Below are 15,208 nucleotides of genomic sequence, written 5' to 3'. Positions count from 1 at the left end.
CCGGGTCCAGCCCCACACATTCCTTCCCCCTTTGCCTGGCTCGCTCCTTGTCCTTCCTCACTCTCTTTCCCTGCCACCTTTGACCCCTGGATCTGCCCCGCACCCCATCTCTTCCTCCATCTCTCCCCTTTCCCGTCCTACTCCCCTTCTGCCCTGCACTTGAACTCTTTCTTTGATAAAGCCTAAGACAGTAAAGCAACCTTAGTAAATTAAAAAAAAAAATTCCCCAATTTTTTGATAAGACAGAGCTGGCCCTGCCGCGGGCCTTGGGTCGCACAGCCCAGTGACCCTGGCCGGCATCCCCTGGGCTCTGCTGCTTGTCCTCGCCACAGTGTCACCCACACGCTGTGCTCACGTCCCTGTGCTCTCCGCACCTTACAGAATTTGGGGTGTTCGTGGATTCTTACGGAAGGCGTAGCCGCACGGATGACCTCAAGTGGAGCCGCTTGCCCTTGGCCTTCGGTAGGTGAGGTGTGGTGCAGGAGCCGGTGTCCTGGGAGGGACCTGCAGGTGGAGTTCTGCTGTGAGCTCTGTGCTTGTGGGTTCCATTAGACCCCAAGCACCCAGCGTCACGGTCACCGAGGAAGTGTTCCTGGCAAGGCGTCTGAGGAGGCAGATGCCTTCCCAGCCTTGAGAGATACCGCTGGGCTCCCCCGATAGAACGGAGAACCTTCCCTGTGCATTTCGGTCACTTTGGAAAGGCTTCTTGGTAATCCACGGCCTGGCCAGGCTGTTAATGAATGAGTTTGGTTAGGAGAGCAGTTGGGTCCTGCTCAGTCCTTTGGTAAGCGTGAGCATCTTTGTACTGCTCTCTGCACACTTGTCCTGTGGGATCGTAAGTCACTAAACGTGGGCTGGCTGGGTTCAGGAGGAAATGCATCCATGCAAACGCGTCCCCACATATCTGTGAATGTGAGTATTCTGAAATACTGTTAGGGCTCTGCGGCCTTCGGTCTGGCTGCGGTTTGGCCACAGTACCCTGTTTTGTGTGGCTGTCGCTGCATGGCAAGCCATGGCAAGACCTAGAGACTTCAAACAGCTTGTCTGTCAGTGCCCGAGACTCGGCGGCTGGATTGCACCCTTCTGCTTCTCGCAGTCTTAGCAGGGACTCTGAGGCCACCAGAACATCCCAAATGGGCTCACAAACGGGGCAGGCCTTCGGTGCTGGGCATCAGGTGGGTGCTCCGCTGGGACTGGGAGCCGGAGGCCTCGCTCCTCTCCTGTGGGAGTCCAGAAGGCGAAGTAGACAGAGCTTTTGCGTCCACCACATTCTGTTGGCCAAAGCAGGCCTGAGAGTCAGCCCAGATTCCAGGCAAGGAGACCGTGCGGGGCTCGAGTACAGGGAGGCACGAGCGGCAGTCTGACACATGGTGGCGCAGGAGGCCCGGCCGTGCCCACGGCCTGTTCTCTTCCAGACGGGAGATAGCTCCAGCCGTGACCACTCCAGTTTCAGTGACACTGTGACACAGAGACAGGCTACTCAGATGACCAAAAAGAGCTCAGCATCCGAAATCCATCTTTGTCATTTTTTTTTTTAGTTGTTTACAATCAAATGGTTTAAAAAGGTACTCAGTGAGAAGTCTCATTGAGATCATCAGGTCCAGGTCTCCCTTGTGGGTGACAGGAGCCTCGCTACTTAAGCCACCAGCTGCTTCCCCCAGGCTCTGCATTAGTGGGATTGCTGACTTGGGCGCTGGGGCTGGGCAGAGCCCAGGCGTTCTGTGTGGGACGTGGGCAGCATTGTCCTGCCAGGCCACTCCTGCTCCTCAGCTTAGGAGGTTCTTATGCTTCCAGTACTTTACCCAAATACAACACGTAAAAATACACATTCTGATCCCTGCATTTTTTTGAACCAGTAAGGTAGGTCCTTACGTATTATTCTGATCCTTGCTTATGCACTGAACAATGAGCCTTGGGTATTTTTCCATATCAGTACATAGAAAGTGGCTTTATGCAGTTCACAGCTGTGCCCAGTTCCAGACTCAGCCGCGGAATTCAGTGGCTCCCCTGTAATACCCAGATGAGTTGTGCTGCTGTAACGGACCGTGTGACCGAATAAGCCCGACACTGCACGATCATGCAGGCACGTGTGTGTGTTTGCAGGATAAATTCCTTCATATGGGATCGTTGGGTCAAAAACCGCATCTAGCCAGGCTTTAATTTTCCCTCTTCCAACCCTTCTTTGCCCATGTTCTTCCTCCATGGTGCCCACGCAGCCTACAGAGAACCCTACCTGTTTGTGACCCACTTCAACTCACTGGAAGTTATTGAGATCCAGGCGCGCTCCTCGCTGGGGTAAGCATTGCCCTTCTGTCTTTGAAAACCCTAGCCATGGGTCCGGGTGTGTGTTTCTTCCTCACTTGCCTCGCGATGGACGTACGACCTATGATGGACTTGAACTCTGGTCTGCAACTCTGCAGGACCCCTGCTCGAGCGTACCTGGAAATCCCAAACCCACGCTACCTGGGCCCCGCCATCTCCTCGGGAGCCATTTACCTGGCGTCCTCGTACCAGGATAAAGTCAGGGTCATCTGCTGCAAAGGAAACCTCGTGAAGGAGCCCGGCACTGACCACCACCGGGTCCCCTCCACCTCCCGCAGGTACCGACCCCTATCCCTCCGCGCTGGGGCAGGACGCTTTCTACAGAGCAGGACATCTCAGCTAGACTGGCTGAGCTTTCCCGGTCTTCACATTTAAACCACCCGTTTCTCTGAGACCTGCAGCATTGAAACGACACGGTCCCTTCCAGGCGTCAGAATTGTAGAGTTGCCCCCTTGTGAGAGGGAACAGTCTGGTCTTCCCGCTGGGGAGCGTTTCAGAGACTGGCAGGAGTGGACCATGAAGTGTGCATCCATTGCGTTGGCAGATGTGTTAGCTTTTCATTACAGTGAAATACCTAGGGCACATTACTTAGAAAGGAAGGTTGGATTTAGCTCACGGTTTTGGAGGTTCACAGTCCAAGTCTGGGGGCCCCCTGGGTCTGGCATCTGATGAGGGCGGTGGGTGGTGGAGGACATGAGAGAAAGGGTCACACAGTGAGCCAGGAAGCAGAGAGACAGGCACATGCTCATCTGTGCTTATGTGGGCTCTCAGCATTAAAGTCATGGGGAGCCACCCCAGCAACCTCCCCAAGGCCCTACAGCAGCTAAGTTCCGCTAACTGTTGACATTAACCCATTAACCATTGCCCTGAGTTTTGGGAACCAAGCCTTTAACACAGGCACCTTCAGTGGCCCCCAAACCATATCCAAACCATGGTAGCAGATATTTTGTTTTGCTGGTTTTGGGCTTGCCTGGTGGGGTGGAGTATAATGGTGAATAGGTCAGATGCAGTCCCCCAACCCCCAGCCTTTGATAATGCTCAAAGCCCAGTACGGGAGAGTCGGGAGCCATCAGGATCATATAAAAAAGATACATAAAAAATTATTCACAGGCTTGCCGTTTGCGGCCGAGATTCATTTGCTTTTCTGTGTAGCTGCTCTTCAGATTGTTGCAAGCCTTTTTGTGCAACATGCTGATGATCCTAGGAACTCGCTGGAAACCAGAAGTGCCAATAGCCCTGTGCTCCTGACTCTTGGCTTGGCCCTGGCTTGGAGGCCCAAAGGGCTACACTTAATTTCCGGGGTTCTGAAAAGTTGATTTTGACAGGCTTTGTCGGTGTTCTTGTTGCTTTTAGGGAGGGACAGGTTTTCAGAGGTCTTTTTTTTTTTTTTTTCAAAGATTTATTTATTTGTTCAAAAGTCAGAGCTACACAGAGAAGGAGAGGCAGAGAGAGAGTCTTCCACCCTCTGGTTCACTCCCCAATTGGCCGCAGTGGCTGGAGCTGCGCTGATCCAAAGCCAGGAGCCAGGAACTTCTTCCAGGTCTCCCACACAGGTGCAGGGGCCCAAGGACTTGGTCCATCCTCCACTGCTATCCCGGGCCACAGCAGAGAGCTGGATTGGAAGTGGAGCAGCTGAGTCTCGAACTGGCACCCATATGGGATGCCGGCACTTAAGGTCAAGGCATTAACCCACTGTGTCACAGTGCTGGCTCCACAGAGGTCTTTTCTCTGCCATTCTGGAATGTTCTTCCCCCTCTCTGCAATAGAAGTGATAGCACGTGGTGCACACTCTTGGAGATTGATCCATGTCGGCATAAGATGTGTTTTTCCTTCTTTTTAAAAAAGCCTGCATAGCATTCTTTCACACAGCCTCACCTTTTTTTTTTTTTTTTTTTAAAGATGTGTTTATTTACTTGGGAAGCAGAGTTACAAGCAGAGCAAGAGAGGAAGGGAGGGAGGGAGGGAGAGGGGAAGGGAGGGAGGGAGGGAGGGAGGTTTTCCATCTGCTGGTTCATTCCCCAAATGGCTGCAACGGCTGAAGCTGAGCTGATCAGGAGCCAGGAGCTTCTTCCAGGTCTCCCATGCAGGTGCAGGGGCCCAAGGACTTGGGCCATCTTCTGCTTTCCCAGGCCACAGCAGGGAGCTGGGTTGGAAGTGAAGCAGCCAGGACTCAAACCGGCACCCATATGGGATGCCGGCACTGCAGACAGATGCTTAACCTGCTAAGACTGTTGGCCCCTCGGCCTCACTTTAACTTGCTTAACTGTTCCTTTATCGAGGGGTGTTTGGGTCACTTCCGGTCTTTGGCTGTGACCGTGTGTCCTTTTGCATGTGGAGGCATCGGCTGCATGGGCGATGGCGGACGTGCATTTGTCATTCTGAGAGATGTGCCTGGGTTTTCTCCCTGGAGCTGCACGCATTTGGAATCCCACCAGCGTATGAGGAAGCGGGACTGGCCTTGTGTTGACGTGGAGGGCCAGGAGCCAGATCCCAGCTGATGTGTGGGGAGTTGGAGATGTCGGTCTGCGAAACAAAGCCCGGGATTGCTTAACCTAGGGGAGCAGTAGAGTGAGCTAGGATTCTGCTGGCCCTACCTGTGCTCTCAGTTACATGGGCCTCCTCCCATGGGCTAGGCCAGGGATGTGGAGGTGACAGAGGTACTACCCTCACTCACTCTCTCTCTTTTTTTTTTTTTTAAGTTTATTCATTTATTTGAAAGGCAAATTACAGAGAGGGACAGGCAGAAGAAGAGAGAGAGTGGGTCTGAGAGAAGAGATCTTCTAGCTGTTGGTTCACTCCCCAAATGGCTGCAATGACCAGGGATGGGCCAGGCCAGAGCCAGGAGCCTGGAACTCCATTTGGGTCCCCAGGGCCCAAGCACTTGGGGCGTCTTCCTTTGCTTTCCCAGGCACAATAGGGAGCTGGATCGGAAGTAGAGCAGCCAGGATACGAACCAGTGCCCATATGGGGTTCTGGCATGTCATAGGTGGTGGCTCATCCCACTGCACCGCTGTACCAGCCCCTGTCTACACTCTGAAGGGGCTCATGGTTTGGTGAAGGAACCAAATCTAATCTTACAGAATACTTAGGTCTTGAAAGAGGCAGTCGCAAACTTCGTATTTTGAGGCTACATCCTAGTGAATAGTCTCTCTGCTGTTGTGAACGCTGTAGGAATTAATGAGCCGCACATGGTTGGTCAGGGCGTCTTACTCCCAGGACTCCTCTGTCTGGGCTCTGCCTCCGAGGGGCTCCGCCTGGGGATGGCTCGATCTCCCAAGTCTGCCAGAAACCAAGCGTTATAATTAGGTTGCTGCCCTCTGCTTGGCCTCACCAGTCAGGTGGCCAGGCCTTGCGTCTGTGACTTTGTGACCTCTTGGCGAGGAATGGCTTATTCTGGCTGAAAATGGTTCCAGCAGGGGTGGCAGGGGGTAGAAGTAATGCATTTGCTTTCCTGCTGTTGCCAGGCGTGACTGCAAAGTCAGTTTGTGAAGTCTTCAGTTGTCCCCTGGCTTCTAGAACTGTCTATGCTTCTGACCACTCTGGGCAGGTCGGCTTGTCTGGTTGGGGTTCACTGCAGGCCTCATTTTCCTGGTCTGTTTAGCAGAGCAGGAAATGCAACTCTGCAGAAAACATAAAATTGATCAGTCCCGAGGCAGTCCCGAGATGGAAGGCTCGGCTCCCCGTGACGGGCACTTCCTTTCTTCACGAGGATCTCGGCTGACGTCCTGAACGGCCCTCCCGGGCCAGCCTTCCTCCCCGGGGCAGACCGCTGCCTCCCGCTTGCTGTGTGCTGGCTTCCTGCGGACACACCTCGTAGTTCCTCTGCCGTTAAATAGGCTTACCGTGGCCCCCGCTACGTGGCATTTCTTTTCATTTGTCTTCGGTGTCTCAAAGCTGTGTGGCTAGATGCGAATCTAATCCTCGATTTCAAGAAGTTCGCATCTGAGTTATCTCAAACAAGCGTTCCAGTCTCCTGAGCCTTCGTTCTGTGGGCCTGCACAGCTAGAGTGGCCTGGGGAGCTGTTCTCGGCACGCTGACTGCCAATAGGATCGTCTCCGCTGGGCAGACTCCTCGGCTCCCTGGAGCAGGGACTGGCAGGCTCTCTCCGTGAAGGTCCAGGCGGGCCACGCCTTCAGTACTGCGGTCCTCTGGTCTCTTGTCTCGGCTCTCAGTCCCGTTGTCACAGTGCAAAGGCAGCACAGACAGTGTATAACCAGGTGGGCGTGGCAGTGTGCCAATAAAACTTTATTGACTAAAGCAGGTGTCTACCGGCATTTGGCCCTCCAGGAGCCTCTCCTTCCCAGCAGGCCGGGTCTTTGATGCACATTGCTTTTCAGTAATGGGCGTTAACAAGAGAAGTTTCGATAGAGCAGGACAAATGCTTGAAGAAAAAAGTCAAATCGATAAAATGTTAACCTCTTCCAAAGACAGCGATTTAACTGTCAAGGACTAAGACTGGGCTCTGGGAAAAGCGGTGGTGCTCTCCAGGAGTTCTGAAGACAGGACCTGCTATAGGATGGTAGTGCAAAACCCCAAGCCCTAGCGTGTGAGCATGCAACTTTGTTGAGAACATGAGAGCAAAAAGAAGTTGGTATGCAATTTGTATTTGTTTCATTTTTAGATTTGGCATGTGAGTGCATTGTAATTTGGGTTTTAGAAATATCTAGGGTAAAATAATAATTTTCTTGATTTCCAATTTTGATAAAACCCTGATCAATCAAATACACCTTCAGGTAACTTTCACTGTAAATGCTGGTCCCGTCTAAGTCGGTTGCCTTTTCCCAGCACCAATTACGTCAGGTAATGTGGGCCCCGTTGTTTCTCTGCTGAGCAGGGATGGGAGGGCGTTGACTCAGCAGATCAAAGTTCAGCTTCCACTGTACCACAGGACCTCAAAGATTGCATGGGGAAACAGGAATGGAAAGATAAGCTTATTTGGGTAAAAAAAGTTTTGAATGCAATGTTTTTATAAGAGGCATTTCCCATGCATTTCTTGAAGGGCCCACGTTATCTCTTGGCCTTGCTACTTCAGAGAGATGGGGTCAGGGGCCTGGGTTTGCTGAAGTCTTCATTCACAGTGTCCAGGCCAGGCCTGGGTGGAGGGGGTAGATTGGTCCCAGGGAAAGCCCCTAGTGTTTTCATCTGTTTGATGATTAACCACTGACCTTGGGGCAAGGGACATATTTTGAGCCAGCTGTACTGTTGGGTCTGCTCTGCTGAGTTCCGTAAGGATATATCCCTATTGCCACGACTAAAAGTCATCAACTCTCTAAGCATCAGCATCAGATGCCACAAAGTGTCTTGGAAAGCCCCCTGGGTGGAGGGGGAGGTGACCGAACCCCTGGCCAGGAGGGGAACCCTATGGCAGCTGACCGTGAGCAGCACAGGCCTTCTCAAAACCGCATCTTGCATGCAAGGTCCTCCCGGGTCATTGACTTCCGGGTGTTAGCAGGCTTAACCCCTTCCCTCTGAGCCTCCTGGGCTCCAGGGAATACTAGGTCAGTGGGATATAGCGTGGGGATTATGACGTCAGACTGCCCTGGGCTGCAATCCCAGCCCCGCCGCTCACCTGCTCGGGCGAGTCTGGGCCTCTCCACGGGCAGGCTCTGTGACTCTCCAGCCTGCAGGACGGTGGTCATGCTCATCCGTCCCTAGCTCACAGAGCTGTCTGATCCTTTCCTGAGGCACATCAGGGACCGATGCCCGCTTGGGATGCCCTGCCGCAGGTGCTCACCGAGTCGGAGCTCTCACCCGGGCCAGATGCCTGGTGTGCTCCACCAAAATAAAGCAGGAATCTGAGCTCCAGGTGTCACCTCTGACCTCAGTGTGCAGGTTGGAGCAGGGGGCTGGCTGCTCAGAGAAGATTCTCAGCTCCCTGCCTCTTCTCATTGCCAGCAGCCCCAACAAGCGAGGCCCGCCGACGTACAACGAGCACATCACCAAGCGCGTGGCCTCCAGCCCGGCACCACCCGAAGGCCCCAGCCACCCCCGAGAGCCAAGCACACCCCACCGCTACCGCGAGGGGCGGACAGAGCTGCGTAGAGACAAGTCTCCCGGCCGTCCCCTGGAGCGCGAGAAGTCCCCGGGCCGCATGCTGAGCACGCGGAGGGAGCGGTCCCCCGGGAGGCTGTTCGAAGACAGCAGCAGGGGCCGGCTGCCGGTGGGAGCCGTGAGGACCCCACTGTCCCAGGTTAACAAGGTAAGGCTCCCTCCGAGCCCGCGCGTCTGCCGCGGAGCCAGAGGAGGGGCTTGGGGCTCAGGGCTTGGGGCCTCTGTGACTGCACTTGAGGCTTTGTGAGGTGTATGAGACCAGGAAGAAAACATACTTCATTGTAGAAGAGGACTCCTACGCAAACAGATTACATGTGTGATTAAGTAGGCGGGGGGCCTGTGGGTGGGTCTAAAACCATGATGGCTACCCCAGGCAGATTGTTTCGTTCCCCCAAGGTGAGTGTTAGCAGCTTCTAGAGGTCTCCTGTCTACACCAGCAGATATGAGTGTCCACCAGGGGTCTTCGAAAAGTTCATGGAAAATATGTATTATTAAAAAAACTATGCATATATCTCAACATGTATTTTTATTTGAAAGTTATAAAAGCAGAGGATTCAAAAAAATTTTTTATAAGATTTATTTATTTGAAAGTCAGAGTTGGAGACAGGGAGAGAGAGAGCGCACCCATCCACTGGTTCACTCCCCAAATGGCTGCAACAGCCAGAGTTGAGCCAAGCCAAAGCCAGGAGCCACGAGCTTCATCCGGGTCACCCACCTTAGGTGGCAGGGGCCCAAGCACTTGGGCCATCCTCCATTGCCTTTCCCAGGCCATCAGCAGAGAGCTGGATCAGAAGTGGAGCAGCCAGGATACAAACTGGCACCCATATGGGATGCTGGCATTGTGGGTTGCAGTTGTATCTGCTATACCACAACACTGGTCCTTCAAATTTTTTTGCAACAAAATAAAGTTGTTTTGTAATTGATTTTTTTTCCCATTTTATTTGAAAGGCAAATCTTGCATCCACTGGTTCACCCCTGAAATGCCTAGAATAGCGGGGTTGGGTTGGGCCAGTCGAGGCTGAAGCTAGGAGTTGGAGACTCCGTCCAGGTCTCCCACGTGGGTGGCAGGGACCCCAGTACTTGAGCCATCACCTCCTGCCTCCCAGGTGTGCATTGGCAGGAAGCTGGATCAGAAGTGGAGCTGGGACTTGGACCCAGGCGCTCTGATACTGGATGTGGGCGTCTCAAGTGCTGTGCCAAGCGCCTGCCCCAAACTTAACCTTTAGTTCCATTTTTCAATGAGCTTTTTGAAGTTTCCTTGTACTCTCCCTTTCTAAACACGAACGAGGGCAACCACACGAACTGCTCTGTGCTCCGCCTCTCACGCCCACCCAGTTCGTGTTCGTGTGTACCGGTTTCTCCCCGGAAAGCCCCACAGAGACAGTGCCAGAGGCCACTGCCTGCAAGCACTTTGCATTTTTTGAAAACTAAATCACGTGCATGTATCGTCCATGTAATTTGGGGTTGACAGCTGAGGAGGTGGGTGGATGTGTTGAAGACGAGGGGCTCCCGTGTGCAGGGGAGGCCAGCCAGTTCCCGGAGACCACTCTCAACAAGGGACTGATGTCCTGGGCGCCTTTACTGGTAGAGAGAGGAAAAGCCAGCCACGTGTTTTTTCTTATCCTTTTTTATTTTTTTAAAGATTTATTTATTTATTTAAGAGGTAGAGCTACAGTGAGAGGGAGAGGCAGAGAGAAATCTTCCTTCCGCTGGTTCACTCCCCAAATGACCGCAGTGGCCGGAGCTGCGCCGATCCGAAGCCAGGAACCAGGTGCCTTCTCCCGTCTCCCATGTGATTTGGGCCATCTTCTACTGCTTTCCCAGGCCATAGCAGAGAGCTGGATTGGAAGAGGGGCAGCCAGGACTAGAACCGGCGCCCACGTGGGATGCCAGCGCCGCGGCTGGAGGATTAACCTACTGCAGCATGGCACCGGCCCTCTTATTCTTTCTGATTTGCCAATAAAGCCATGTGTGTGTGCGCGCAGCAGAAGTCCACAGCGAGCTTCAGGGACTGCTCAGTGGCTTCCGCTCCCTGACTGAGCCCAAGCGACAGGGGCCAGCTCCGCGGGGCAGGACTCACGGCAGCCGCCGTGCGCTCCTGTGTGGACTGTGCAGAGTGAGCCCGGCAACCTCTGGGGTCCTGTGGGCTGGGATGGCTAAACCCCCCCCTCCTCGTTCTGTTCCTAGGTCTGGGACCAGTCTTCAGTATAAATCTCAGCCAGAAAAACCAACTCCTCATCTTAATCTGCAGGAAAATACCAAACACACCACGGAACTCCGCTGAAGGGGACCGCAGCGGCCGTCGGCTCAGCCGCCCCCGGCACAGCCGGGCCCAGACCCGCCTCGGCACGGACACCCGTCTCCCGGAGGTGCAGGTGGCTGTGGCTGCTCCTCGGCTCTTCCTGCAGTCATCTTTGCACTTTGTTACTCCTTCAAAGCATTCAGCAACTTTTGTAAAGCTTTAGCCTGTACCAGTTCATCAGAGGAAACCAACCGGGACGCCTCCTGACTACGACGTGGTTAGACTCCTAGTTAGCTGCTCTCAGATCGTAGGCTTGGTTGGTTTTTCTTTTGGTTTTGGTTTGTTTCCGTTTTTTTTTTTTTTTTTTTTAAAGACCACGGAATTCTTAATAGATTTGAATAGCAATGTAATTCCTGTTGTAGTCCTTTTTAGCTAGATCCCACCATCAGGTCTTTGCCACTGGCACGCAGCGTAGAAGAGTCCCCGTCCGTTGGCTAGCACTCTAGTAGGCTCACTCTCGTTCAAGTCCATCCTCCTAGCTGGCCCTGTTTTCCCCAGGGCGAAACCGTAGCCGAATGTTTACTGTTCTCATTGCCTTTGACGGCCTCAATGACTTCCCCTCCCACCAGCTGAGAATGTACAGAGGTCAGCGGAGGTCAGCGGAGGTCAGCGGAGGTCAGCGGGCCTCAGCTCGCAGGCAGTGACTTGGGGCCAAGGGACCTCTACAGAGTTTTCCTTCCCTGCCCCTCAGCATCCTCCCCCAGCCTGCTCCCCACTCTCCATCGTAGCTGTGGCCAGGAAAGCATGCTAAAGACTGGCTGTGACGCCAGCGTTAACGGCTCTCGGGGTCGGGGGGGGGGGGACTGGGGACACCCACCTCCTGTCCATGCGGGCGCTGGGGTGGGGAAGACCCCCCTCCCGGGAGTTGTGCATGGCGGTTCCCTGCATGTGCTGCCCCAGCCTGGCTGCCCCGGCCCGGGTCGCTCTGCCTGTATCAGCACCGCCCCATAGCATAGCCCCCGCCGACTCAAGACCCTCTGACCACTTTGCCAACTAAATGGCCACACCAAGCTGCAGTCTGTAGCACTGAACAAACAAAACACAAAACGCTCAAGCCTTACGACCAGAGAAGGATTTCAGCGAAGCACCACGTCACACTCGGCGCCCGCCCGCCCGCCGCGCTCCCCTGCTGGCTCCCCCGCGGGCGCTCTGTTCACACACAGCCCAGCACGGTTCTACCCCAGGAAACTGTGACTTCTAGACGAGCCTTTCCCTAGGGCTAGATCTAAGACCAGGAGGTGGGAGGCAGAGCCGCAGCTCAACTCTCCCAGCCCCGCCGGGGCGGGAAGTCCTCCGGTGCAGTGCGGCTCCCACCCTCTCTCCCTCCCCTCCGGGAGGGTGTGGAATTCCTGGCAACCGGTACAGAACCAACCTAGAGGCTCTGCAGTTGGCAAGCTAACTAGCGGCCTTACTTCTGCCTTTAATCTCCCACAAGGCACCTCTTGCTTTGGATTCTCCATGACTCTCTTGGGCACGCCTCGTCCACCAAGGCGCACCCTAGGTGTAGGCTAAAAGGCAGACCTGTGTCCACCACAGCAGGCGAACATGACCGTGTTCTTAACCCGTGTGTCCGCAGTTCAGGTCGCTCTCCAGATTGCAACCTGGCCCAAACACTGGCTCCTTCCTGCTCGTCTCTTAACCTAAGTGCTTTTTTGTCTGAAACGCCCATGAACCTCCATGTTGTAGCGTCGCTGGCAGGTGTCCTGCTGTTGTGTCCCCTGTGTCGCTTGGTGTGTTCAGGGTCCCATCCCCGCCCCCAGCCCCCTCCCCCAGGGCAGATTGGACTGAATGTTGGCCGCAGTTTCTGTCTCTTGGTCCACAAGCGTTTGGAAGGGTCCCTGAGTTTGGTCTTTCAGTCTTGGCATTTCATTTAGGCGCTCCATGAGAAACGGGCAGCTGACGCCCTGACACTGTATATTGTGTGTTCCATCTGTGAAATGCTTCCCGCTATATAGAACTAGCTCAAAAGACTGTACATATTTACAAGAAACTTTATATTCGTAAAAAAACAAAAAAGGAAATTGAATTGGTTTCTACTTTTTTATTGTAAAAGGTGCATTTTTCAACACTTACTCTTGGTTTCGACGGTGGTAGTTGTGGCCAGCTGCCCTTCCCAGGAGCGGGGGAGCCCCGTGCGACCACCACGATGCCAGCAGGGAACACCGGGACACGAAACTGCGTCAGAAGCTTCTTAGCATAAGTAAGATTCTAGGTCCCCAGCAGTACAGGCTCTTTCCTCATTCCCTTTTTTATTCTGAGCGCAGAAGAGAACACAGGAACAGTTGGAGGACCCACCGTGAGAGGAACGGACCTTGTTGTGGAACAGTAGTGAAATAAAGCAATGATCTCCACCTGCTGGCTGCCCTGCAATCCTCTTTCCTTGAGAGGCCTTGAAAACGCTGCCTGGGGTCGGCGACGGCTCCCTGTGCGGGGAGACGGCCCCTTGGGGACCGGCTGGGACAGCCCTGTGGTGGTGGGTGCAGGGAGGTGGGCCCTTGGGGACCGGCTGGGACAGCCCTGTGGTGGTGGGTGCAGGGAGGCAGGCCCTTGGGGACCGGCTGGGACAGCTGCGTGGTGGTGGGTGCAGGGAGCTGGCTCCACAGAGCAGGTTGGGACAGCCATGTGGTGGTGGGTGCAGGGAGGTGGGCCCTTGGGGACCAGCTGGGACAGCCGTGTGGTGGTGGACGCAGGGAGCCAGTTCCATGGGGCAGGCTGGGACAGCCGTGTGGTGGTGGACGCAGGGAGCCAGTTCCATGGGGCAGGCTGGGACAGCTGTGTGGTGGTGGGTGCAGCACAGGGAGGCAGGGAGGGCTGGGATAACCGCGTGGTGGTGGGCGCGGGGAGGCGGCCCCCCAGGTCGGGCTGGGGCAGCCTTGTGGTGGAGGGTTAGCACGCAGGCTGGTGTCCTGCAGTCAGATGGGGGGTGGGGTACGTTCTCTTCCGAAAGTGCGATGCTCGCAATGAATCATGAATTCACAGTCAGGGTCGTCTTATCGGCCTGACTGCAGACCGGGAAAGCGCGTAGCAGTCAGCAGGCATCTTGCAGAGACTACTCGGTGGGTGGCCCGGTTCTCCTGGGGTGCAGATAACTAGGAAAACGGGTCAGCGGCAGCGTTCTCTCGCCAGGCATGGTAAGGCCACTGAGGCTTTAATAATGTGCATTTCCTTTGGGGGAAGCAGTTGATTGAGGTAATTAAGAATCTCTGTACTTAAGTTTTTAACTAGATGAAAAGTCTGCAGGTAAATTTAAGATGAATATTTACGACTGCGAGGTAAGTCTTGTCAGTTTGTACTTTGTTATATAAACTTGCTTGAGCCAGATAAATATTGTTTTAGGCAAATTGTGACTTTTTTTTTGGTTTGTTTCCTGTCACTTTTAGTCATTGATGTGTCTTTTTAAATTTTTATCTATTTGAGAGGCAAAGAGAGAGTTCGATTTGCTAGTTCTCGTCCCACATGCCCGCCTCGGCTGGGGCTGCAGCTGGGGCTGCCCACGCGCCTGGCAGGGTTCTCATCACTGGAGCCAGGGTTGTGCGCAGTAGCAGGAAGCTGAGCCAGGAACGGAACACAGGCGCTGTGCTGTGGGACGCTGGTACCTTAACCGCTAGGCTAAATGCCAGCCCCTGCTGTCTGATCTTTGTAATGACGTCATCTGTGGTTCAAACTGGACTTGGGTTGCCTCTGACATTGCTTGTGATGGGAACCATAGACAAGAGTTCTGTTCCTCTTTTCTGTTTTACCGTCGGGCATGACAATCCGCCCCAAGGTCAGAATTTTAAGAGGGAAAATAGGAAGCGAGATGCTGGCGCCTTTCTTTCCCCAAAACATTAGACAAATGCCCTTCCCTGACCACAAGCAGCCTTTTCCGTTATCGCCCTGAGGGTCCTCGGCCCCCGCACGCAGAGCACTCGGGACGCTAAGCAGGCGCTGGCGTGGTTCTGACAGGTGCAGGGCAGCTTCTAAGGCCCAGCCCTCTGTGCTGCCCCGGCTCCTTCAGCACAGAACGAGCAGTCACATTTCCTGTGCTCACAACTTGGTCTTCACAGCAGGCTTCATTCCCGTGAAACCTCAGGGCTTGGACTTAGGCCGAAAAGAGACGTGTGCTCGCTGGGACGGGGCAGCTGCTTTGTCCCACCGCGCCCGCGTCTGTGATTGGCTCCAGGAAACGTTCCTGCAGACGGAAGTGGAGCATCAGGGAGCCCTGCAGGCGTGGGACAAGCCAAGCCTTCTGTCGCAATGCAGTGGTTGAATTGGCTTCTGAGCCCGGGGGGGGGGGGGGGGGGGACTTTTGCTTCCTCTTCCCCACAGGGCATCTGGCAATGTCTGGAGGCATTCATGGCTGCCACCACTGCTGTTGGTATCCAGTGGGTAGAGACCGGGGATGTTGCTGAACGTTCTACATTCTATGGTGCACAGGAACCCGCCCCCACTCCTCCCCCAAGTCACCAAGAATGGTCTGGTCCAAATAGCGTGGAGGTGAGACGCGTCGGCCTGTTCCCCTTGTTCTAGTTGACTTGCTTGGCCATGTAAAA

The 15,208-nt window shown here is 54.4% G+C and overlaps 1 protein-coding gene across 19 annotated transcripts in view; it reads left to right on the top strand.

The window, feature by feature from the left end:
- The window catches only part of CIT (citron rho-interacting serine/threonine kinase), a 182,021-nt gene extending 168,994 nt beyond the window's left edge, over positions 1-13,027 (top strand). For 12 of the 19 annotated variants that reach the window (XM_051826615.2, XM_051826613.2, XM_051826611.2 and 9 more), the window contains 5 exons: positions 382-462; positions 2,217-2,295; positions 2,421-2,600; positions 8,219-8,522; positions 10,626-13,027. In XM_051826615.2, the coding sequence (XP_051682575.2) occupies positions 382-462; positions 2,217-2,295; positions 2,421-2,600; positions 8,219-8,522; positions 10,626-10,658 (677 nt within the window). In that variant the 3' untranslated portion in view covers positions 10,659-13,027. Of the gene's footprint in view, positions 1-381; positions 463-2,216; positions 2,296-2,420; positions 2,601-8,218; positions 8,523-10,561 lie in introns of all 19 variants that reach the window. The other 7 variants (XM_017349606.3, XM_017349601.3, XM_017349605.3 and 4 more) reach the window with 3 other exon arrangements.
- Positions 13,028-15,208: the final 2,181 nt, after the last annotated feature.

This window comes from Oryctolagus cuniculus, chromosome 21 (genome assembly GCF_964237555.1).
Source record: "Oryctolagus cuniculus chromosome 21, mOryCun1.1, whole genome shotgun sequence".
Taxonomy (NCBI): Eukaryota; Metazoa; Chordata; class Mammalia; order Lagomorpha; family Leporidae; genus Oryctolagus; species Oryctolagus cuniculus.
This window is presented reverse-complemented; position numbering and strand designations above follow the sequence as displayed.